Genomic DNA, 27,013 nt, shown 5'->3' with positions numbered 1-27,013 from the left:
GGGAGTATGATAATGTCAGATGGTGGTTGCCTGTAGTTAATACTGAATGTCAGTTCGGGAAATTGTTGTCTGCTGTTTCTCCTTTGTTCAGTGGGAATTTACTTATTATATTGGACATAGGTTAGAAAGTAATTTTTGATCAAAGTTTTGATAGTGTATCTCCTTAAATACACAGGAGCTAAGAATAAGTGCTTTAGGGTTGGTAGGACAGCTCTGTGGTTAGAGCTTGCCTAGACCATGGGAGGCCGAGGTTTCAATCCCCAGCACTGACTAAACAAAAAACTCTTTAAACTTCCCCCTCTTTTAAACTCTTCACTGAATTTCTTACATCTCATAAATACGAATACTTGATTGGTAATGAAATGTTTGCTGCTACACACTTGGGTGGATCTGAGAGCAACTCAACAGTGGATCCTTGCGGTTTTGTTAAATATTGTTTTCATTTAATTTTTGAATGTAATTACTCTTTCACTGATAACAGTAATTTTTAGTTTGTGAGGACATGAATATCACTTTTTTTTTATACCGGGGATCGAACCCAGAAGTTCTTAGCCACTGAGCCACATCCCTGGCGTCCCCGCCCCGCTTCTTAATATTTTGAGACAGGTCTTGCTAAGTTGTTGAGGCTGACTTTGAACCCTCAGTCCTCCAGACTCAGCCTCCAGAGCCTCTGGGATTACAAGGGTGTGCCGCCGCGCCTAGCCTATCACCTCTTAGATATTCTTGTCTGTCATTGAGAAAGTGGGGGATCTATAGTTTATCCCAAGAAAATTGCAAATATTCCAATTCTAGTGTGAAAGGAGTTCAACTATTTTGGGCTTCAAATAAACTACATCGACATCGCCTTGTTATCAAGTGTATTTTATCTGCTTGATTCTCAAAGAATACTAAATAATATTTTAACTTAAAAATCATTAAAATTTCAGTAAAGTCACTGACATCAAATCCAGCTGGTCAAAATTACTGCGGGCCAAGACTGGTTGGGCTTTTTCCAAGACCACCTCTGGAGGGCAATCTCTTTCCCTGCTAATCCGACCGAGTCGACTTGCCACCCTCGCCCCGCCAGGCCGCAGCTCTCCCTTCGCTCTCCCTTTGGCCCTGCCCACAACGCTGGCCCCGCCCCAGCACGTCGCTCAATCCATTTCCTCCCCCGGTTGCTCTTGCCCCGCCCCCCTAGCGTTTCGTAGCGGAAAGCCGCTTGTGGGCCTCTCTGGCATCTTGGAGGACTTGTCGTCTGTGTCAGGTGGCGTGGTACTGTTCAGGTCTGACGTGAGGAGCAAACCCGGTGCGTCTTTCTGGTCGCTTTAGCTCCGGATTTTTTTTGGCGATGGGACAGGAGAACGTGTGGAGGCTAATGCAGAGGTAAGTGCCAACGGCAGGCTCTTCACCTGCTCTCGCCCAGGTGGGAAAAGTGTCGTGGGTGGCTACTGTTGGGCTTCCAAGTTTCGAGTCCCACTTGTAGGCATGGCCTTCAAACCCGGCCCGCATGCTCTGATGCCCCACGTCTCCTCTCCAGCTTTCTGCGGTGTCCCCGCCTCTCTCCCTCTAGCACCTTCTTTGCAGCAACATCTTCATTTTCTGTCACTGGCTCCTATTCACAAGCCACGGCATTGTTTCCTTTAGCCCTTATTTCTTTCCTTCTTAAACGTGGGATACAGTTTTGGGACCTGTAGGGATTCAAGTTAGAGTAAATGAATGTGTGTCACGTTTTATGCAGCTAACAGACGTGCTTTGCTGGTTGTTTTACCTGTACTGGTGGTGTTAACTGGCTTTATCAGATGACCTCAGCGTTGTTACAGGCGTCTGGAACTTAGGGAATAGTGCTTAGGACATTTGACATGACTTAGTAGAGAATGCGTGCAAACATTAACTTTTTAATAGTTCTCTTCACACTTGCCTAGCATGTGTGAGGCACTGGGTTCTATCCTCAGCATCACATATAAATAAAATAAAAGTCCATTGACTATATATATATATAAAAGTGCTTTTCATTGCAGGTTGGACTCAGCAAAATAACTGGGGTAGCAAGTATTTTAACGTTAGGAAATTAGGCTGCATCGGTCTTGAAGCCTACTGCCTGTCCCTAAACAATATCACGTAACAGCTGTGCCCACTTGAAGGGGGACCTATTTTTCCCACAAGGTCTTTCTGCCTAATAGTTCGCTTTAGAGGTTTTCTGCAAAGGGATGGTAATGTTTTTTTGAAGAATAGTTATTGTTTCAGTAAAAAGTGTCTAGTAGTCTGACATTGTATCCATTGACCTGATTCTTAAATGTTTGTTATACATTGAAGAGTTATGTTTTTAGTTTATTAATATCTTAAAATCAGTTCTTGTACTTCTAATCAGCCCAAGGAGAAACTTGTAAATACTAAGATTATCAGTACCTGTCATCATTGCTTCTGCTTTTTTGATGTCAGCAAATACCAAATTATTTGATAAGACATGTTTATTAACAAAGTCAACTTTGTTGGGAAAGAATCTGTCAGTCCCACTGTTCTTGGGTTTATTCCTCCCACATTTCAAGATGCAGACTGGATTAAGTGAAGACAGGACTAGTTTGGAGATTTTGTTTACAGGTGCCTATTCCAGATCTAACTCTAGAGTGAGTATTACATTAATAAAACAGGACCTGAGGCCAGGGTCATCCAGTCTCAGGTGGCCTAATCCACAAATGTGCAAGGGAATAGGATGCCCTAGAGTGTTTCCATGAGGTAAAAAGGCCTGTGTGCCATGGTTGATATTGTTGGACAATTCTACTTGAACTCTGGCCTCCTTTGGCTTCTCTGGCATTGTCTAATGTTCCTGCCACCACTCTTCCACTACTTGTCTTGTCCAAGTGTCAGTTCAATCCTCGGACATTTCTTCAAAGATGTGATAACTTACATTTGTTTAACCTGATTTATCCTGAGCTCTTGTGCTAGTTACAACTATCTGAATGTTTTAATTGGCCTTCACATATGTTTGCTCATAATTGCAACCCTTATAATTCATTTAATTCCTAAAGTTATATGTTTTCCCAAACTCCCAAACTTTACCTCTTCCTGTCAACTCAAATTTATCACTTGCTAATTTTGCAGAAATTATGGACTTACCCTCATCCCAGTTTCAGTAGGTTTGTATAAGACTGTCAGATTCATTTTACTAAATTTTACTTCAGTGCCTACCATTCTTCTGCTTGAAAGCTCTCAGAGGCACCCTTCTGTTCATGGACTTGCATAAAAATTTACTAGCCTGGATTGCAAGGATTTGGCTTCAGTTTATTTCACAAATGCAATAATATTCTACTGTCATTCTAACTTCAGGTAGGTACTGTTCTAGGCAATTCTATTATCCTGTAGCCAACTGGACTACTTGGTATTCTTGCTGTTCCTTATCCAGGACTGTGAGGACAGCAGATATGAAACAGATAATTAGGCAAAATGATATTTAGTTACCAAATCCGATAAGCATCTTAAAGGAAAGACTCAGATATGAGAGAGCCAGATTTAGAGGAACTCAAAGTTGATCTCTTCAATGGATTGATCTTTAAGTTGTTAATAGTAACTCATTCTTTTTTCCTTCTGCTCTGCTGAACTATATTGTTTGGGTTCTTGTTCTTTGGCTGCCTGTTTTCTCTTTTGCTTCCACTTAGGTGTTCAGAAGCTCAATTAGTGTCCCATCCTCCATCCCCGACCCTGCTGTGCTAGGAGGCACATATCCAAGTGCAGAGGCTGAAAAGATGTGCTTAGTGATTCTGGTTTGATGACAGCAGTGGGGGGCTGGTGAGCTACAGAGAATGCTCTAAAGGAGGCAGCTTCTTGGCCCCAGACATTGTTGCCATTACAGGATGTAGATATAGTGTTTCTAATGTCTACTTTTTTTTTCCCCTGGGAAAGCTGGAAAACTGCATATTTAGGTGAAATCTTTTGATTTTAAAATGTGTATAGTTTTGAAACACTGCCAAATGAAAAAAGAACAATGATGATGACAAAGAAGCACATTTACAGAACTAGATAACACCCTCTGGCCACTAGTTTTCAACTGCAGGTTTCTTATATATTTCCTACAGAAAGTTGAGAAGGTTTGATGCTTCCGCAATTGTCTGTGCATGTGATTTCCTGTCTATAATCCTAACTTTTCTTTCAGACTCCAGTCTCTTTTCTCCATTCGTTTTTGAATGTTTCTACTTATTATCAGTACAAATTCAAATTAAAAAATCAAGTTCATATTTCATCCCACAAACCAGTTGTTTTCCTTTCCAATCTTTTCAGTATATTCATTTAGCTATCCTTGTTTGAAATCTTAGAGTCATTTTTGACATATCTTTTATTTTTCACTGAGTTTTAACTTTGTAACTCAATAAATCATTCCTTTCTATTTTTACAACTGCTTTCTTTCATCAGCTCCTGCATGAATTACTTGGTGTTCTGGACCTGACTCTGACCTGTTCACATCTTGCCTACTTCTGGTTGTAATAGCCTTTAGGCCCTACTTATATAATGATATTATCTTCTTGCTTAAACAGTTTCTTTCACATGGTGTTGTTTAATTTTGTAAACCCATTTTTGTTTCATTGGCTAATTCTGTGAATGATTAAGTTCCCATTCTTCTAAGACAATTGTTCTTATACTTAAGTATGCAACATAATCACTTGGAGAGTTTAAGCAGATTTCTGGGTCCCATTCCCACAATTTCTTATTCAATAGATCAGTGTTGAGGCAGATACTTAGCATTTATAATAAGTTCCCAGTGTATGGTGACAGTGCTAGAACAACCAATTTGACATCATCTGAAAGAATTGAAATAAGTCAGTGCATAGCATTAATTAAATTCGCTGTCTCAGAAATGTGCATGGCCTCTTCCTGTCCACCAGGTGGCAGTTTTGGAACCAATTGAAGGAAAAGAAACCATAAATTCAGAATTACTTGGGGACTCTAAATTTCAAGTACTTATTTTGAGGTATAAAAACTAATATCAAATTTTATTTATGTTTTTGCAGTGCTGGAGATTGAACCCAAGGTCTCACGCATGCTAGGCAAGTGCTATAAACTGAACTACATCCCCAGTCCCAGATTTTAAGTATTTTGAATAAAAATTGGACTAAATAGAAGCAACATGATTATGTAGAATCTGGCATGGAATTTAGTTGTACTTAGATTTTTGTTGATTTTTTTTTTCTGTAATAATTGGTCCAGGGATTTTTATGACCCATAAATGCTGTGTAGAGTGCTTTGCCCTTGGATTTGGTAGGTTTAGATTAACTTTTCTTTGAGTGAAATAAAATTCTGTCTCAAATAAAACTGAAACTTGAAGGTGGACTTTTGTTACCTACTTCCTCTTATGCCACAGGTAATATTTAAACTGTTACTTAGATTTGCTATGGTAACACCTTCTTTAACTTTGAGCTGATACTTTGCTGCTGACCTCCTTGAGGATTTCAAGGTCATTCTGCACTGAAAAAAACTCTAAATTTTCCTTTCTTTCTCCTCTCTATCTCTTTCTTTTTACTTAGGTTCTGGGGATTGAACCTAAGTCCTTGTACCTGCTTAGGTACATGCAGCTCTTAAACTTTTTGGTACTTAAAACTCCCCAAAAGATAAAATTGAGTCAAGGTGAAAAAAAATCATCTGTTAGGGTAAGTGGAGTTCTGATTTTAAAAATCTGTATGAAAACCCTATTTAAAAAATATTCTTTGGGCTGGGGAGATAGCTCAGACGGTAGAGTGCTTGCCTTGCAAGCACAACGCCCTGGGTTCGATCCCCAGCACCGCAAAAAAAAAAAAAAAAAAAAAAAAAAAAATTCTTTAGAAAGCTAGGATCTGTCACTTCAGTTTGATGTTTTATCAAGTATAGATTTTAATGACAACTTGTCTTCATGTTGTAGTCATTTGGTGGAACTTTAAACAAAATACCTATAACTATAACCCACCTCTAGAGTTTGATTAATTGGTCTTTGGTGTGACTTGGGCTTTGGAAGTTATATAAGAGTCCTTAGGTAATTCTAATGTGTTCCGGGGTCCAGCCCTAGCAGCAGTCGGGGGTCTGAGGTGGATGAGAGGCGTCGGCGCAGTGGAAAAACAGCACACAGAGACACCAAGTGTTCTGATGCTGAGTCTTTGATATTGATTACATTATTTCATGGTTAATACAAGGAAATGTTGATTAAAAAATCTTCAAGAGGATAATTAATGATCTTATTCAAGAAACATGTTCTTAAATATGTTTAGAACATGATAGCTTAAATTAAAAAATCCCAGTTCCCAGCAAGATAGAAGACACCATGCTCTGTTTATTTTAATTTCCCTGAAAGAATACGACATTAAGTTTCTGTAGAAGTTACCCCTTCCAAGAACTCTGTTAGTTATTAACATTATTATGTTTTTTGTTATTACTAACAGAGAATAGAGGAATCAGCTTATAGTTAATATTTATTCTATTTCATGTACTCAATGATGGACTAAAACTCTAACTAGACATAGGAAGAATACAGATTGTACCTATGATTAACCTATTTATTTATTAAGTGGGAAAAATATCCTTAAACTTAATCATAAAAACTAAAAAAGGAATGAAGACCAAACACCACATCAAAGCTCAGAGGAATACTCTCACCTACTTATATATAACTTTTAGAGAATTTGTATACACTAAAAGAAATCACAGGCTCCCTACAAATTTGAGTAAATCATAATTGCTTATTTATAATTTCATCTAAGTATTAATATTGAACTTTATTGTATGTTATCTTGTGTCCCAGCACCATGAAATCTCCCCAGTATTCACTATGAACTGAATCTAAGGCTATATTCATTATTTGTATTAAAAGCAACGGCACATGGAGACATGCCACGCCTATGGCCCCCAAGAAGGAGGATGATTTTTCAACAGAATGGTGTCAAGCGTTGAATCCTCTGCTCCAACAGATCTGTCAAATGTTGGAGTGGTAGGAAATAGATGCGGCAAATGTGAAAGCAAACTGTGGAGTCACTGGACTAGGATAAGAATGTTTGTGATAAGGCAGATTCAAAATATGCTAGTCCAGGAGTATGAAGTGTGACAGATTTGAACAAATAGAAAACTTCCCCTGTTTTGTGATTGATTCAATTGAATATAATACAAAGAAAGTTAATAGGGGCTGGTCAAATTTCTGGGGCTGCGGAAATGACCTGTGTACATCTTGTACAACCAGGAGAGTGAGAAGTTATACTCCATTTATGTATGATGTGTCAAAATGCATTCTACTGCCTCTTAGGAGGAGGAGGAGGAGGAGGAGGAGGAAGAGGAAGAGGAAGAAGAGGAAGAGGAAGAGGAGAAGATGATACTAATGGTATTTACATCCTAAGGATATTATGAAGATAAATAAGTGCAAGAAGAGAGAAGGACATGGACTTTTTGCTATCACAGCCCAGACACCACACTGTTTTCCCTTCAAGCCCATTGGATAGAACTAATCACATGGCCTCACCTAACTGTAAGGGTTATTAGAAATAGGAGTATATATAATATAGGGGTTTGAAATGTGTGCCAGGATCACCTAGTGTGCAAGATGGTGTTCACATATAAGATGGCTGTAGAAATGTCAAACTGGATCCCTATAGTGTGGACTCAAAGGATTGGCTTAAAGGGAACCATAGGCCTCACAGGAGGATCCAAGATGGCGGACTAGAGGGTGACTGCACCTCCCGTCACTCCAGAACTCAGGATTCAAGAAGAGGAGGCATTGAGAGACTTGGACTAACATAGAGCCGCAGGGTGAGTCTCTCCCACTGGGTGAAGCTCGGCCCAGGTGGCAGGCCCGGACAGGGGCAGCTTCTCAGAGCAGGGCAGGGCAGCTAGAGTCTTCCCCAAGCAGCCCCTCTCCCTCCGGTGGCAGGCTCATTCCACAGCCAGCTTCTTGGAGCAGGCTGCCCAGTGAGAGCCTTTCTGCACAGAGCCAACTCCAAACCCTGGACCCAGCGGTGGGCCCCGGCCCGTAGGCGGCTTCTGGGACCAGGGCAGGGCAGCCACAGACTTCCCCAAGCAGCCCTGCTCCCTCTGGCGGCAGGCGCGATCTACAGCCAGCTCCTCGGAGCAGACTCGCCCAGTAAGAGCTTTTCCGCACAGAGCCAGCCCCCAGCCCTGGACCCAGTAGTGGGTTAGGGGCAGCTTTCTTTGGAAGCACTGCATTATCAAGTTCCTCCAGGACTTCAGGCTACTAAAGACTGGGAGGTGATATACTGGAAATCTACAGGGACACTATAAGCCAAAGAGGAAATCTGCAATATCTGAGTCCCACTGACATCTGACCAATATGAGAAAACAAGGGAAGAAAATGTCCCAAACAAACCTAGATACTATATCAATAAAACCCAATGACAGCACAGCAGAAGAAATGTCAGAAAGGGAGTTCATAATGTACATAATTAAAACAATCAGGTAAGCAAATAAGGAGATGAAAGAGCAAATGCAGGCATTGAAGGAAGAGATGAAAGAGCAAATCCAGGCATTAAATGATTGCACCAATCAACAGTTAAAAGGGCAAATACGGGAAGCAAGAGATCATTTCAATAAAGAGGTAGAGATACTGAAAACAAACAAACAAACAAACAAACCGAAATCCTTGAAATGAAGGAAACAATAAGCCAAGTTAAAAACTCCATAGAAAGCATAACCAATAGGATAGAACACCTGGAAGACAGAACCTCAGACATTGAATATTTAATATTTAATATTGAAACCAAAGTTGACCAAACAGAGAAGATGGTAAGAAATCATGAACAGAATCTACAAGAATTATGGGATATCATGAAAAGGCCAAATTTAAGAATTATTGGGATTGAGGAAGGCTTAGAGAAACAAACCAAAGGAATGAACAATCTATTCAATGAAATAATATCAGAAAATTTCCCAAATCTGAAGAATGAAATGGAAAACCAGGTACAAGAGGCTTACAGGACTCCAAATATACAAAATTACAACAGACCCATACCAAGGCACATTATTATGAAAATACCTAACATACAAAATAAAGACAGAATTTTAAAGGCTGCAAGAGAAAAGAATCAAATTACACTCAGGGGGAAACCAATAAGAATATCAGCAGATTTTTCAATCCAGACCCTAAAAGCTAGAAGGGCCTGGAACAACATTTACCAAGCCCTGAAAGAAAACGGATGCCAACCAAGAATCTTATACCCAGCAAAACTTACTTTCAGATTTGATAACGAAATAAAATCCTTCCATGATAAACAAAAGCTAAAGGAATTTACAAAAAGAAAGGCGGCATTACAGAACATTCTCAGCAAAATATTCCATGAGGAAGAGATGAAAAACAACGATGCAAATCAGCAACGGGAGGAACCAGCCTAAAGGAATAGCCAAATAAAGGAGAAACCAAATCATGTGAAAAAACAAAAATGAGTCAAATGACTGGGGATACAAATCATATCACAATAATAACCCTGAATGTTAATGGCCTGAACTCATCAATCAAAAGACATAGACTGGCAGATTGGATTAAAAAGAAAGATCCAACAATATGCTGCCTGCAAGAGACTCATCTCATAGAGATACCATAGACTAAAGGTGAAAGGATGGGAAAAACCATACCATGCACATGGACACAGCAAAAAAGCTGGAGTATCCATCCTCATTTCAGATAATGTGGACTTCACGCCAAAACTAGTCAGACGGGATAAAGAAGGACATTACATACTGCTTAAGGGAAGCATAAATCAGCAAGACATAACAATCTTAAATATCTATGCCCTGAACATTGGCTCATCCATGTACGTCAAACAAATCCTTGTCAATTTCAGAAATCAAATAGACCACAACACAATAATACTAGGCATTTTTAACACACCTCTTTCACCACTTTATAGATGTTCCAAACAAAAATTGAATAAAGAAACCATAGGTCTCAATAACACAATCAACAATTTAGACTTAACAGACGTATATAGAATATACCATCCAACAAAGAACGAATACACTTTCTTCTCAGCAGCACATGGATCCTTCTCTAAAATAGACCATGTCTTATGCCACAAAGCTACTGTTAGTAAATACAAGAAGATGGAGATACTATCTTACATTCTTTTTTTTTTTAAGATTTTCCTTTTTCCATATTTTTATTGGTGCATTAAAGTTGTACATAATGGTGGGATTTGTTGTTATGTATTTGTAGACACACAGAATGTAACAACATAATTTATGCAATATCATTCCTCAGTATTTCCCACTTTTCTTCCCCTCCCTTTGGTTATTTCTTCTACGGATTTTCTTCCATTTTTATGATCCCCTGTCTCACTTTTCTTTTCCTTTCTTCTCTCTACCTTCCATATGTGAGAGATAAAACACATGGTCCTTGATATTTTGAATTTGTTTTATTTCACTTAATGTACTGTTTTCAAGTTTAATCCATTTTCCTTCAAATGACATAATTTTATTCTTATGAATGATGAAAACTCCATTGTGTATGTATACTTCATATTCTTTGTGTCCATTGATGGGCATCTAGGCTGGTTCCAGAGTTTGACCATTGCAAATTGTGCTATAAAAATTGTTACACATGTATCACTACAGTACGATGATTTTAATTATATAGGAAAACTATAATGTGTGGTATAGCTGGGTCATATAGTGAATCCACTCCTAATCTTTCAAGGAAACTTCATCCTAATATCCAGAGTGGTTGTACTAATTTATAATCCCACCAAAAGTATAAAAGTGTTCTTTTTTCTCCAAAACCTCTTCAGTATTTATTATTATTTGTATTCTTCATGGCTGCCATTATGACTTTAGTTGGATGAAATCTCTGTGTTGTTTTGATTTGCATTCCCCTAATTGCTAACAATATTAGATTTTTTAAATCTATTTATAAGGTCACTTGTGCTTTTTTTAAATTTATTTTTATTGTAAACAAATGGGATACATGTTGTTTCTGTTTGTACGTGGAGTAACAGCATACCATTTGCGTAATCATACATTTACATAGGGTAATGATGTTTGATTCATTCTGTTATTTTTCCTTCCCCTCTACCCCTCCCACACTTCTTTTCCCTCTATACAGTCCCTCCTTTCTCCATTCTTGCCCCCCTCCCACCACCCATTATATGTCATCAGTGAGATCATTCGCCTTTTGGATTTTTGAGAGTGGCTTATCTCACTTAGCATGATATTCTCCAATTTCATCCATTTGCCTGCAGATTCCATAATTTTATTATTCTTTATAGCTGAGTAATATTCCATAGTATATATACCACAGTTTCTTTATCCATTCATCAACTGAAGGACATCTAGGTTGGTTCCACAGTCTGGCTATTGTGAATTGAGCAGCTATGAACATCAATGGGGCTGTATCTCTGTAGTATGCTGATTTTAAGTCCTTTGGGTATAGGCCAAGGAGTGGGATAGCTGGGTCAAATGGTGGGTCCATACCAAGTTTTCTAAGGAATCTCCACACTGCTTTCCAGTGTGGCTTCACTAATTTGCAGCCCCACCAGCAATGTATGAGTGTACCTTTTTCCCCACATCCTCGTCAACACCTATTGTTGCTTGTATTCTTGATAATCGCCATTCTAATTGGGGTGACATGGAATCTTAGTGTAGTTTTGATTTGCATTTCTCTTATTACTAGAGAACACTTTTTCATGTTTGTTGATGCTCGTCAATCTTCTGTAAAGCATCTGTTCATATCCTTAGCCCATTTGTTGATTGCATTATTTGTATTCTTGGTGTAGAGTTTTTTGAGTTCTTTATATATTCTGGAAATTAGTGATCTCTCTGAAGTATGAGTGGCAAAGATATTCTCCCACTCTGTAGGCTCTCTCTTTACATTACTGATAGTTTCCTTTGCTGAGAGAAAGCTATTTAGTTTGAATCTATCCCAGTTGTTGATTCTTGCTTTTATTTCTTGTGCTATGGAAGTCCTGTTGAGGAAGTCTGATCCTAAGCCAACAAAGTGAAGATTTCGACCTACTTTTTCTTCTATAAGATGCAGGGTCTCAGTCTGATTTCGAGGTCCTTGATTCATTGTGAGTTGATTTTTGTGCAGGGTGAGAGATAGGGGTTTAGTTTCATTCTGTTGCATATGGTTTTCCAGTTTTCCCAGCACCATTTGTTGAAGAGGCTATCTTTTCTCCATTGCATATTTTTGGCCCCTTTTCTAGTATGAGAAAATTGTATTTATTTGGGTTTGTGTCCATGTCCTCTATTCTGTACCATTGATCTACCTGTCTATTTTGGTGCCAATACCATGCCGTTTTTGTTACTATTGCTTTGTAGTAGAGTTGACGTTCTGGTACTGTGATACCCCCTGCTTCGCTCTTTCTACTGAGGATTGCTTTAGCTATTCTGGGTTTCTTATTTTTCCAGATGAATTTCATAATTGCTTGCTCTATTTCTGTAAGGTACGTCATTGGGATTTTAATTGGAATTGCATTGAATCTGTATAGCACTTCAGGTAGTATGGCCATTTTGACAATATTAATTCTGCGTATCCAAGAACATGGGAGATCTTCCATCTTCTAAGGTCCTCCTCAATTTCTTTCTTCAATGTTTTGTAGTTTTCATTGTAGAGATCTTTTACCTCTTTGGTTAGGTTGATGCCCAAGTATTTAATTTTTTTGGAGGCTATTGCAAATGGAGTTGTTTTCCTCATTTTCCTTTCAGCTGTTTCATTGCTTGCATATAAAAATGCTTTAGATTTATGCGTGTTGATTTTATAGCTTGCTGTTTTGCTGAATTCATTGATGAGGTCTAGAAGTTTTCTGGAGGAGATTTTTGGACCTTCTAAATATAGAATCATGTCATCAGCAAATAGTGACAGTTTAAGTTCCTCTTTTCCTATTCATATCCCTTTAATTTCTTTAGTCTGCCTAATTGCTCTGGCTAGAGTTTGAAGTACAGTGTTGAATAGAAGTGGTGAAAGAGGACATCCCTGTCTTGTTACCGTTTTTAAAGGGAATGGTTTCAGCTTCTCTCCATTAAGAATGATGTTGGCCATGGCTTAGCATAAATAGCCTTTACAATGTTCAGGTATGTTCCTACTATCCCTATTTTTTCTAGTGTTTTGAGCATGAAGGGGTGTTGCATTTTGTCAAACACTTTTTCTGCGTCAATTGAAATAACCATATGATTCTTATCCTTAAGTCTATTGACATGATGGATTACTTTTATTGATTTACGAATGTTAAAACATCCTTGCATTCCAGGGATGAACCCCACTTGATCGTGGTGCATGATTTTCTTAATACACTTTTGGATACAGTTTGTCAATATTTTGTTAAGGATCTTTGCATCTACATTCATCAAACATATTGGTCTAAAATTTTCTTTCCTTGATGTATCTATTCCTAGTTTGGGTATGAGGGTGATATTAGCTTCATAGAAGGAGTTTGGTAGGGTACCCTCTTTTTCTATTTCCTGGAATACTTTGAGAAGTATTGGAATGAGATCTTCTTTGAAGGTCTTGTAGAACTCAGCTGAGAATCCATCTGGTCCTGGGCTTTTCTTGGATGGTAGGTTTTTAATGGCTTCTTCTATTTCATTGCTTGATATTGACCTCTTTAAATTTTGTATGTCCTCCTGGTTCAGTTTGGGAGGAGCATTTGTCTCTAGAAATTTGTCAATGTCTTCGGTAGATTCTATTTTGTTGGAATATAGATTTTCAAAGTAGCTTCTACTTATGTATCTCAGCGGTTTCTGTCATGATATTTCCTTTTTCATCATGAATTTTAGTAATTTGAGTTTTCTCTCTCCTTCTCTTTGTTAATGTGGCTAAGGGTTTGTCTATTTTGTTTACTTTCTCAAAGAAGCAACTTTTTGTTTTGTCAATTTTTTGAATAGTTTCTCTTGTTTCAATTTTATTGATTTCTGCTCTGATTTTAATTATTTCCTGTCTTCTACTACTTTTGCTGTTATTCTGTTCTTCTTTTTCTAGGGCTTTGAGCTGTAATGTTAGGTCATCTAGTTGTTGACTTTTCATTCTTTTCTGTAATGCGCTCCATGCAATGAATTTTCCTCTTAGTACTGCTTTCATAGTGTCCCAGAGATTTTGATATGTTATATCATCATTCTCATTGACCTCTAAGAATTTTTTTATCTCCTCCCTGATGTTTTCTGTTATCCATGTTTCATTCAATAGCATATTATTTAGTCTCCAGGTATTGGAGTAATTTCTTTTTTTATTTTGTCATTGATTTCTACTCTCAGTCCATTATGATCTGATAGAACACAAGGCAGTATTTCAATTTTTTTTGCATTTCCTAAGGGCTGCTTTGTGGCATAACATATGGTTTATTTTCAAGAAGGTTCCATGTGCTGCTGAGAAGAAAGTGTATCCACTTGTTGATGGATGGAATGTTCTATATATGTCTATTAAGTCTAGGTTATTGATTGTGTTATTGAGTTCTATGGTTTCTTTGATTGGATTTTGTTTGGAAGATTTATCTAGTGGTGACAGCGGTGCATTAAAGTCACCCAGAATTATTATGTTGTGGTCTATGTGATTCCTGAAATTGAGAAGGATTTGTTTGATGTACAGGGATGCACCATTGTTTGGGGCATAAATATTTACTATCCTTATATCTTCCTGATTTATGGTTCCCTTAAGCAGTAGGAAATATCCTTCTTTATCCCTTCTGACTAACTTTGGCTTGAAGTCCAGTTTATCTGATATAAGGATGGAAACCCCCGCATTTTTACTGAGTCCATGTGCATGGTAGGTTTTTTCCCATCCTTTCACCTTTAGTCTGTGGATGTCTTTTTCTATGAGATGAGTCTCTTGCAGGCAGCATATTGTTGGGTCTTTCTTTTTAATCCATTCTGCCAGTTTATGTCTTTTGATTGATGAGTTTAGGCCATTAACGTTCAGGGTTATTATTGAGATATGATTTGTATTCCCAGTCATTTGGCTTATTTTTGGTTTTTAAGCTGGCTTGGTTTCTCCTTTGAGTGGTTTTTCTCTAAGGTAGTTCCTCCCTTTGCTGACCTCCATTGTTGTTTTTCATTTCCTCCTCATGGAATATTTTGTTGAGAACATTCTGTAGTATAGGCTTTCTATTTGTAAATTCTTATAACTTTTGTTTATCATGGAAAGATTTTATTTCATCTTCAAATCTGAAGGTTAGTTTTGCTGAGTATAGGATTCTTGGTTGGTAACCATGTTCTTTCAGAGCTTGAAATATATTGTTCCAGGCCCTTCTAGCTTTTAGAGTCTGGGTTGAGAAGTTGGCTCTCCCCCATATGTGTCTGATGCTTTTCTCTCGCGGCCTTCAAAATCCTGTCTTTATTTTGAATGTTAGGCATTTTCATTATATTGTGCTTTGGTGTGGATTTGTTGTGATTTTGTGCATTTGGTGTTCTGTAAGCCTCTTGTATTTGATTTTCCATTTCATTCTTCAGGCTGGGGAAATTTTCTGATATTATTTCATTGAATAGGTTGTTCATTCCCTTGGTTTGTATCTCTATGCCTTCCTCAATTCCAATAATTCTTAAATTTGGTCTTTTCATGATGTCCCATAGTTCCTGGAGATTCTGTTCATGATTTCTTACTATCTTCTCTGTTTGGGCAACTTTATTTTCAAGATTAAATATTTTGTCTTCATTGTCTGAGGTTCTGTCTTCCAAGTGGTCTAGTCTGTTGGTGATCTTTCCATTGAGTTTTTTATTTGGTTTATTGTTTCCTTCATTTCAAGGATTTTCCGTTTTTTTTTTTTTTTTTTTTTTTTTTTTTTGAGACTCTCTATCTCTTTGTTGAAACGATCTTTTGCTTTCTGCAGGTGCTCTTTCAGCTTATTAGTATTATCATTCATTGCCTGCATTTGCTCTCTTATCTCATCCTTTGCTTCGCGAATCATCTTAATCATGTATAATCTGAAGTCCTTTTCTGACATTTCTTCTAACATACTGTCATTGGATTCTATTAATATAGAATGTAGATTTGTTTGGATCATTTTCTTCCCTTGTTTTTTCATGTTGTTCATGTATCTTCCCCTCTAGCAGTGCAGATCTGGGGTATTGCAGATTTCCCCCTATAGGCCTATAGTGGCCCTATAGGTTTCCAAAACCCTTTCTTTAAGGGGAGATCAATATTAGCATTGCCCAATTCAGACACTGTGCAATCCTAGACCAAATAGCCCCTATGAGGACATTAACGAAATTGTCATAAAAACAGAATGAGTTAAAATATTATCTTCAATAAAACAAAGATTTGCAATAAGGTCTGCAGTTTCTAATGGAGGACAAAGAGGATGCAGAGGGATGTAGAATGTGGCTGTTAATGGGATAAGAAAAGATTATACAGAAGTTCTAGAAAATAGAAAGGGTGAGAGTGTAGTCAAAAGAAATTGGATGTTAGCATGCAAAAAAAGGGAGACGGAGACTGTGCTCATTGTTTTCTACATTTGTTTCAGGTTTAGCTCATTCAGAAGAACCAATATCATTTTGCAACATTTGGTAAGTTTGGCCTTTGTTTTGCTCATCTTATTATTTTGTGATATGTAACTTAAAATGTCATTTTTAAACAAGTACAAAAGTTCTGGCATGACAGCTTTCCTTGACTGTGGCATCTGATTGTTCTTAATTTCATATCAAGACTCGATACACTTTATAGGTTATGATAAAGGACATGGATAAATCTGAGTTCTTGGGTTTACATAATGGGTCTACTGCTTCGTCTTAGGCAGATTACTTGGTCTTTTGCAGCTTCTCTTTTGAAATATATATATATATATATATATATATACACATGCATATATTTATATATTTAATATGCATGTCATATGTAAAATATATTGGACATATATATTTATAGCTATATGTATAAATATCAAAGTAATAGTATCTGGCTTAGAGTATAAATGATAAATAAGATAATAAATTTTAAAATCTAGCATAGTACATGGCATATAATCAATTTATAAGTTAGCAATTATTGTACTGATACTTTGCAAACTTAAATGTCCTTAGTTTATCAGTTCATAAGAAAGAAATTCTTTTTTTCACTTTTATATCCCTTGTGTAGACCAACAAGGACCTTGCACATAAACATAACTGCTATAGCACTAACTGTATGCCTGGTACTGTTCTAAGTTCCTGATGTTTATTAACTCAATTAATTCCTATAGTCCTATGGGGTATACTGCATTCAAAACCTCTAAACTAGAATATTTTGTTAGTTTGTGGTCCATGCAGTTAGTGGCAAAATCTGACCTGAACATATTTGAAGCTCTTTTTGTCTTTGTCCTAACTAGTGTGACTATTCATGGTTTGGTGCAGAGATTCAGAAGGATTTGGTTATAATGTGCTGACCCAGACTTCATTTGGAGTGGTTTACATAGTATATGGTATGTACTATGTTACTTATCTAAAACAATAACATGTTCTTCAATTAAGGGATTGTGGCCTCATCCCTATTTATGAATTAGAAACTGAAGGACAGAGAGGCTGAGTAACACGCTCAGTGTCACACACCTACTAAATATAGGAGATGTGATTTGAATCTAGATAGTCTGGCTTCATTGACTTGCCTACTGTGCTGTATAGCTTCTGACAAGATTAGCCACTCAGTAGCGATTGCAAAGTGTGCCTCAGTTATGCTGAGGTTGAGGTGGGGATATGAAGATTAGACTACCCTAGTATTAGTCAGTTGATATATACTGGGGCTGAGGAGTTTCCTCGAAAAAGAACTCAGATCAGTGTGGAGAGTCACATTTAAACATATATACACAGGTGGAAAGACATGATATCCAGATCACATGGGGACTGTGGTGACATGGGGCATAAACTTCCCATTTTGAGGGAAGAAAGATAAACTGAACTGTCATCAGGGCCTGAGGACTGAGTGCTTGCGAGTCCCAGTGTTAGTTTTGACTTGTGCTTCAGGGGTAGAGAGAATCCAGAGTCCTCCTGTGGCCCTTCTAAGAGAACCAAGAGAGTCGTGGTTTTCTTTTTTCTTTTCTTTTCTTTTCTTTTTTTTTTTTGGGGGGGGGAGGGTTGAGGGGTGAGGGCAGGGGAGTACCAGCATTGAACCTAGGGGCACTTTACCTCTGAGCTACATACCTAACCCTTCTTACATTTAGAGACAGGGTCTCTAAGTTGCTGTTGCTGGGGCTGGCCTTGGATTTGTGGTCCTCCTGCCTCAACCTTCTGAGTTGGATGGGAGTACAGGCGTGCCCACTGGAGTCATGCTTTCTTTTTATTTCATTGAGTGACAGAAGTACACATTGATGGCAATATTGCAGGAGGGTTATGAAAAAAGACTAATTCGTGGTAATAGTGTGACATTGCAGGTGCACCCCCCCACACACTGACCTCCCCCCACCCCCAATCCCTGAATCCTTGATAGTTTTGAGAATTAAGTGAAAACTTTCATATGTGCCCATGGAAAGCATCAAGAATGGGGAGTTAAAATAAGAAAAGGCTTTATCTAATTGCTTAAGAAAATATTTGAAAATAGAAACAAATGGGAACCTGTTTTTTTTAAAGTACAGTGAAGGTTTAAGAAAACCTTAATTTTAAGTTTGAATCCCCCTTCTTCCTTTGGAATGTAGTGGTGCTGGCTAGAAACATTCTTCTTGCCTTTCTTTGTTATTCTTACCCTTTTCCCCAACGTCCCTTCCTCATATACATTTTGGGTTATATTAGAAATTTGTTTCTGATTTTAGAGTCTAATCTTTTCTCACATGATAAGTTTCTCTTTATGGAAATCTTTTCTAGGTTTTAGTTAAAAATAGCTGGTGTTATTTTTGTAGAAGAGATTATTTTTTTCTTTTAGAATTAATGAAAGCATATAAATGAGTCTTAACACTGGAGAACCCATGTTTCTCCCCTTCTGCCCTTTTTCATGAATGATTTTGATTTAAGAACCAATAGTTGTTTTCAGGTTTTGAGAGGGTCCTGTTTTTCAAGTAGGAAGAAATACCCTTTCTTTTGTTAATTCATTTACATCATTCTAGTGGCATTGATTTAGATAGTTTCTGTTCAAGACTTGACCTTTATAAATGTCCTGTATAAATACTTAGCCTAAGTGTGTCAAGATCCATGCTAAAAATAAATGAATAAAATAAAGGTCTATCAACATCTAAAAAATATTTTTAAAAAATGGACAAACTATCTGTGGATACATGCTTGACATTTATTCTAAAAGCCAGGATAGTTTTACTTTTCTAGGGAGGGAGCAGCTGTGATTTGGGTGGTATGTCTAAAAAGCATTAATTCTGGGATTTGTTTTTACCCCATATACAAGGGTCAGTACATCCAGGATGCTCCAAAAAATTACCATAGACTGGTTGACCTAAAAGGAAACAATTTTCTCAGTTCTGGGAAGCTGGAGAGTCCAAGATTAAGGCACTTCAGATTCAGTGTCTGACAAGGGCTTGCCTCAGAGTGCATTAGGTAGCCATGTTCTCAGTCTCCTGGCTGCATCTTTACATGGTGGGCATGGGGTAGGGGACTTTCCAAGGTTTCTTTTGTAAGGGCACTAATACTGTTCATCCAGGCTATGTCCTTATGACTTAATCAATCCTACCTTCCTAATATGCCACCTTGGAGATTAGAATTTCAATGTATGAATTTTGGATGGACACAGATGTTCATTCTATAGTACAAACTAATAGCTTTTTACAAATTCATGGATGGTGGCTAAGACAAAACTCTTGGGTTAGAGACAAAGGACTTTATCATTTATTTGAGGGAAGAAAGATAAACTGGACTCTCTTCAGGGCCTGAGGACTGAATTGTTTTTGGGCCCAGTGCTTGCTTTGACATGTTCTTCAGGATTAGAGAGAATGTGTCCCAAGTATGTGACCCTTCTAAAAGAACCAACACTTTTTATTTTTCATTTTGAGACAGGATCTCTCTAAATTGTCCAGGCTGGCCTCCAACTTGTGATCCTCCTGCCTTAACCTCCTGAATAGCTGGGATTATAGGGTGTGCTGCCATGCCTGCTAAAACAGTTTTCTAAGTCTTCTAGCTTAGTAGTTTATGCCCAATCTATCATTCTTTTAAAAAGGTAATTAAAATTTTGTTTTGAATAGGTTGTATATGCATACAGATGGTACAAAACTGAGAGTTCAAAGGGCTGTCTCATCCTGTCTTTTAGATGCCAGTTTTCCTTCAGGAAATCAACATTTTAGCAGTTTGTGTATCTATCTGGAGATACAAATTTATATTCTGTATATTTTCTACATAAATTTGTGTCTATGTACACAGAACGTGACATAATAAACACAGTGTACCTAGGATTGTTCCATAACTGTGTGGAGAAGTAGCTTCCTCATTCTCATGTATTTAATTTTTGGGCATGGCATGTTCTCTTCTATTTTTTATTTACATATTTTAATTGACCTGTAGTAATTGTATATATGTATAGGGTACATTGTGGCATATCAATCCCTGAATGTATTGTGTAAAGATCAGGTCAAGGTTATTGGCATATCTCTCTTCAGACATATAATTTCTTTGTGATATAAGCTATTTTTGAAATGTCCAACTAATTGTATTGACCTTATTCTACTGAGTTGTAGAACAATAGAAATTATTCCTTCTGTACAAATGCATGGCTTGCTTATGCAGTCTTTATTTTTTTTTATTTGTTCTAATTAGTTATACATGACAGTAGGGTGCATTTTGACACATCATACATAAATGGAATATAACTTGTCATTCTTCTGGTTGTACCAGTCGTGTAATCATATATATACAAAAGGTAAGAATGTCTGATTCATTCTACTATCTTTCCTACTCCCATACCCCATCCCCTCCCTGAAACCCACCCTGCCTAATTCAAAGTACCTCTATTTTTCTCTAGCTACCCTGCCGCCCCCCTCAACCCACAAATCTGAATTAGCATCTGCAAATTAGAGAAAACATTTGGCCTTTGTTTTTTTGGGATTGGCTTATTTCACTTAACATGATATTCTCCAGTTCCATCTATTTACCTGCAAATGCCATACTTACATTCTTCCTTAAGGCTGAAGAATATTCCATTGTATATATATATATGTCACATTTCCTTTATGTATTCATCTGTTGAAGGGCACCTAGTTTGGTTCCATAGCTTAGCTATTGTGAGTTGAGCTGCTATTATTGATGTGACTGTATCACTGTAGTATGCTGATTTTAAGTCTTTTGGGTATAAACCAAGGAGTGGGATTGCTGGGTCAAATGGAAGTTCCATTCCAAGTTTTCTAAGGAATCTCCATACTGCTTTCCAGAGTGGTTGCATCAGTCTGCAGTCCCCAGCAATGTATGAGTGTACCTTTTTCCCTACATCCTCACCAACACATTATTGCTTGTGTTCTTGATAATTGCCATTCTGACTGGAGTCAGATGAAATGTTAGAGTAGTTTTGATATGTATTTCTCTGATTGTAAGAGGTGATGAATATTTTTTCATGTGTCTGTTGATTGATTGTATTTCTTCTTCTGTGAAGTATCTATTCAGTTCCTTAGCCCATTTATTGATTCGGTTATTTATCTTTTGGTGTTAAGTTTTGTAAGGTCTTTATATGTCCTGGAGGTTAATGCTCTGTCTGAATTGCATGTGGTAAAGATCTTCTCCCATTCTATAGTGTGGTGGGCGAAACCCGGGGCCCAGGGTTACACCACGTGCATCTAAAGATGGCGACTGGCAGAGAGCAATCAGCGTCCTGATTATGCCTGGAGAGAGGCAGGAAGCGTTTACAATTGGCTGTATGATAATCAGTTCAGCCACCTAGCGTGTGGACAGATATACTTTACATGTATGCTTGAGCGAGTGATCGCTTGACCTTGAACAGGATTGGATGGACATATCTGGTTACAATTGCTTATGCATGAGACTGCTTATATATTGAGGGTGTGTTATCTGAATAAACGGGAAGCTGCTTCATGAACTTCTGAAGAGTACATGTCTTTTGTCCCGCTGGTCAGGCCGAAAGAGCAAGAAGCCGGCGGGTGAGCTGCTTGAAGCAAGCCGGGCTAGGAAGTGGCAGTTTTCTGTACTATAGGCCCTCTCTTCACATTATTGATTGTTTCTTTTGCTGAGAAAGAGCTTTTTAGTTTGAATCTGTCTCATTTATTGATTTTACTTCTTGCACTTTAGGAGTCTTGTTAAGGAAGTCAGGTTCCTAAGCCAACATGGTGAAGATTTGGGCCCACTTTTTCTTCTATCAGGCTCAGGGTCTCAGTTCTAGTGCCTTAAGTCTTTGATACACTTTGAGGTGATTTTTGTGCAGGATGAGAGGTAGGGATTTAATTTCATTTTGTTACATATGGATTTCCAGTTTTCTTAGCCTGATTTGTTGAAGAGACTGTCTTTTCTCTAATGAATGTTATAAGATAACTGTATTTATGTGGGTTAGTCTCTGTGTCTTCTATTCTGTACCTTTGGTCTACATGTCTATTTTGGTGCCAATACCATGCTGTTTTTGTTACTATGGCTCTGAAGTGTGGTTTAAGGTCTGATATTGCCTCCTGCTTCGCTCTTCTTGCTAAGGATTGCCTGGGCTATTCTGGGTCTCTTATTTTTCCAAATGTATTTCATGATTGCTTTTTCTAGTTCTATGAAGAATGTCATCAGGATTTTAATAGGAATTGTATTTAATCCGTATAATGTGTTTGGCTATTTTGACTGTGTTAATTCTGCCTATTCAAGAACATGGGAGATCTTTCTATCTTCTAAGGTTTTCTTTAATTTCTTTCTTTTGTCTTCTGTATAGTTTTCATTGTAGAGGTCTTTCACCTCTTTTGTTAGATTGATTCCCAAGTATTTTATTTATTTTTTGAGGCTTTTATGAATAGGGTAGTTTTCCTAATATCTCTTTCAGGGGATTCAGCACTTATGAATAGAAATGCATTAGATTTATGCATGTTGATTTTATATCCTGTTACTTTGCTGAATTCTTTTATGAACTCTAGAAGTTTTCTGGTAGAACTTTTTGGACCCTCTAAATATAGAATCATGTCATTGGCAAATAGTGATAGCTTGACTTCTTTTCCTATTCGTATCCCTTTAATTTCTTTGGTCTAATTGCTCTGGCTAGCGTTTCAGGGACAATGTTGAATAGAAGTGGTGATAGAGGGAATTCTTGTCTTGTTCCAGTTTTTAGAGGAAATGCTTTCAATTTTTCCCCATTTAGAATGATGTTGGCCTTAGGTTTAGCATAGATAGCTTTTATAATGTTGAGATATGTTCCTGCTATCCCTAATATTTCTCATGTTTTGAACATGAAGGGGTGCTGTATTTTGTCAAGTGCTTTTTCTGCATCTATTGAGATGATCATATGATTCTTGTCTTTAAGTGTATAGATATGATGAATTACATTTATTGACTTATGTATGTTGAACCCACCTTGTATCCTTGGGATGAACCCCACTTGTTTTTGTGCACTGTCTTTTAAATATGTTTTTGTATGTGATTTGCCAGAATTTTATTGATAATTTTTGCATCAGTATTCATCAGGGATTCTTTTTAAAGTCACCCTAACATGTGCTCATATGAATAACCATAATTTGTTTAACTGTGTTTTCTCACTGATGAACATTTTGGTCCTTCATGCGCTCACGCTCTCTCTCTCTCTCTCTCTCTCTCTCTCTCTCTCTCTCTCTCTCTCTCTCTCTCTCTCTCTTTCTCTATTTTGGGATGGAGCTGGGTGAGGATCAAACCCAGGGCCTCACACATGCTAAGCAGGTGCTCTACCACTTAGCTACTTGGTGCTAGTGTTGAACCCCTATTTTACTACAATTTGTAGTCTTAAGTTTGAATTTCTCTAGTTAGAAATTAAACTTAATTTAATTTGAAAACATGAGCTCTTTCCTGTTGCTTAATAGCCTTTCCTAAAATCTTTTGAAAGAATATAAATTATATTTAATCTGCTAATGAATTTTAATAATTAGCTTCAATCTTAAATATGTAGCATAATTTTTATAAAGGAGAGCTTAAACATTGTATAAACATATTGCTTAATACTTTCAAAATATGAACTCATGGGTTTTATTAGATTTTAGTTAATGAGTGTGCTATTTAACTTTAAATGGCATATCTTTTTTTTTTTTTTTGGTACTCTGAATTTAACTCAGGCACGTAACCACTGAGCTGTATCCCCAGCCCTTTTTTTTATTTTTATTAGAGACAGGGTCTCACTGAGTTGGTTAGGTCCTCTCTAAGTTGCTGAAGCCGACTTTGAACTTGAGAATCTCCTGCCTCAGTCTTCTGAGCCTCTGGGGTTGCAGGTGTACGACATCACACCTGGCCGTTAAAACTTTTTCAATTCAAACTGACTTCCAATTTTATATTGTACATTATTCCCATTTGAGGTTTAAGTAATTGTCCTGGGATAAAAGGTGTTAAGAATGTTAAGCATGAGCCCTGATATTTGTGTATGACAGAATTCTGGAAAATTACTCTTTAGTTAAACCTGTATTCTTTACAGAAGTTATATTAGTCCTGCATATTACTTAAACTGAGATTAGGTGATAAATTTACATTGTATGAGACCCTAAGTCAGTGTATAGGCAACTTCTTCACAAATGTATAACATGTACTTCTGAAATTTTATAATACTGCCTCAAATTTCTTTTTTCTACCCTCTATCAATCTTTGTTTTTTGTTTTTTTTTTTTTTGATGGTAGGGATTATTGAACATACTACGTGTGCTTTTGCACACACTAGGCAAGTGCTCTATCATTGATTTACAGCCCCAGTTGTTTATTTTAATTTAATTTAATTTAATTTTGGTACCAGGGATTGAACCTAGGGGCACTTAACTACTGAGCTACATCTCCATCCCTTTTTATTTTTTATTTTGAGGCAGGGCCTTGCTAACTGCTTTAGGGCCTACATTGCTGAGGCTGGTCTTGAACTTGTGATCTTCCTCTCCTGCCTCAGCCTCCTGGTGTTGCTGTTTTGTATTGTTTTTTCTTTTTAATGTTATTTTGAGATAGGGTCTTGCTGAGTTACTGAGGCTGGCCTCAAACTTATGACTCTCTTGCCTCAGCCTTCCAAGTAGCTGGAATTACAGGGATTACCCACTATACCTGGCTCCGTTCCACTCATTTTTAACATCTTTACATTTCCAAATATTCATAACTTATGGCTTAGCATGTGCTGTTCCTTCTAGCTAGAATTCCCTTTTTCTCAATATACATGAAAATGGCCCAGGCCAGATATCACCTTTTTTAAAAAAAAAAACTGTCTATAGGTAATATAGTCAGAATTATTTGTTCTTTTTTTTTTTTTTTTTTGGTTGTTGTTTGTTTGTTTTACTTTCTCAGTTCCTAACATGGAGCTTAGAAAACAGTAAGCTAAGAGATTTAAGATTATTTTATGGTACATGGAATTCTAGTACTAGGCTTTATTATAAATAAGTTGATTCAGTTCACTCAGAAATAAATTCAAGAGGTGGGTATAGTTTGCTTTGGAATTTGTCCATTTACAGAGTCTAAATAACTTAGAAAACTTTGTCAGATATACCTGTTTATTCATTCCTTCAGTTATTGTTAACATGACAAGTTTTTGTTCGATGTGCATGTTTAGATGTGGACTTGCAACAAAAAATGAATTTTATCATGAAGTTATTCTTTGCTTACACAGAGAATGTCCAAGCACACGGAAGCAGCAAATGACATACTTCTGGAAAGAAAAGGTTGCGCAGGAGTGATGATACTCAACAGACCAAAGTTACACAATGCACTGAATCTTTATATGACTCGGCAGATTTATTCACAGTTAAAGGTTTGTAATTTTCTGAAAGCATTTATATGGATCCTTTTAAAAGTACATCATAGTAGAACTTTTTATCCCACAGAATCTTTAACAGTTTGGTTGTAAAGATTTTATCCCATATACTCATATGACTCTCTTGGTTTGTATCCAAGCCCTAATGATTCTTGAGTCCTCGGTGTTTCCCTGTGTGATATTCCTTGGGACCTTGGTGATAGGAAGTCCATTGCCTTACAAGATAGCCCCTTCCACTTTTATATAGCTTTCATTGTTCACAAGTTCCTTTTTGTTTTTCTGCCATTCTTTGTTTCTCTGATGTTTGAACCAGTGATACGGATTCTGCCTCATAGACCAGGAGTGTGAAAGTCTGATCTGTCTGCATATGACAGCCTTTTGGATAAAAACAGCTTTTTTTTTTTTTTTTTTCAACTGCCTGGCTTGCCTTTTCTTAAAGAAGTCCATAAACTTTCTAAGTGCATTATATAGGGCACTAGAAAAATGTAGGATTTAAAGTCAGACTATTTATGTTTGAAACTTGGATTTCTACTTATTAACCAGTTATGTTGGGAAATTGATTTCTTTATTCCTCCCTGTTTTCATCTGTGAAGTAGGGATAATGATCTGTCATAGTATTGTCATAAAGATTAAGTGAAATAGTATGTGGAAGTACCTCATATGGCCTGCCATGTAGATGTTGAACAAATATTAGTTCTCGTTTGGCCTTTAATTCCTTATTCTTCACTTCATGGTCTCTTTTATTCTTGTGTTCTGTTTGGGACACCTTATTGTCCCAAATTGTGACAAATTGTCCTAAATTGTGACATACAGAAATTATCCAAGTATTACAGATCAGAGTTGGACCAGAGTAGAAGAAAATAGAAACTTCCATGTTAGAATAGCATATTTTTATTATTGTAGTTCAGAATTGCATTGTTTTTTAAAAGTCTTATCTGTCTGGCTATATCTCTTTCTTGTGTGCTTACCTTTTTTATTCTGTAGTGTAGAGTTTATAAAATCCCTGTTAACTTTTACAGTTTTTCATTTAGACTCTTGTTCTAACCTTTTGAATTTCCTTTGGTTCCAGATTCTTTCATTCTATTAATTGGTGGTAGGGGGATGAAATCTCGGGCCTTGCTCATGCTAAGCAAGTGCTCTTCCACTGAACTAAATCCCCAGCCCTGCATCCTGCTAATTCATTTTGGTTCTTTCCAACCCCAAACACTTGCATATTTGATCGATATCATAAGTGATTTTGCTCTATTACTTACAAATGTTTCAGTAGAAAGTGTCCTATTTTACTACAGTAGAAAGGTTATTCCTCTGTCAATAATCTTTTGGTTGATTTGTT

The 27,013-nt window shown here is 37.2% G+C and overlaps 1 protein-coding gene across 2 annotated transcripts in view; it reads left to right on the top strand.

Moving 5' to 3' along the window:
• Window positions 1-1,171: 1,171 nt before the first annotated feature.
• Window positions 1,172-27,013, top strand: part of HIBCH (3-hydroxyisobutyryl-CoA hydrolase) — a 117,537-nt gene continuing 91,695 nt past the window's right edge. Inside the window, exons 1-3 of one of the 2 annotated variants that reach the window (XM_079135117.1) lie at window positions 1,172-1,362; window positions 16,377-16,419; window positions 25,537-25,677. In XM_079135117.1, the coding sequence (XP_078991243.1) occupies window positions 1,328-1,362; window positions 16,377-16,419; window positions 25,537-25,677 (219 nt within the window). In that variant the 5' untranslated portion in view covers window positions 1,172-1,327. The remainder of the gene's footprint in view (window positions 1,363-16,376; window positions 16,420-25,536; window positions 25,678-27,013) is intronic. The other variant, XM_079135116.1, reaches the window with a different exon arrangement.

Source organism: Sciurus vulgaris, assembly GCF_902686455.1.
Source record: "Sciurus vulgaris genome assembly, chromosome: 3".
Taxonomy (NCBI): domain Eukaryota; kingdom Metazoa; phylum Chordata; class Mammalia; order Rodentia; family Sciuridae; genus Sciurus; species Sciurus vulgaris.
This window is presented reverse-complemented; position numbering and strand designations above follow the sequence as displayed.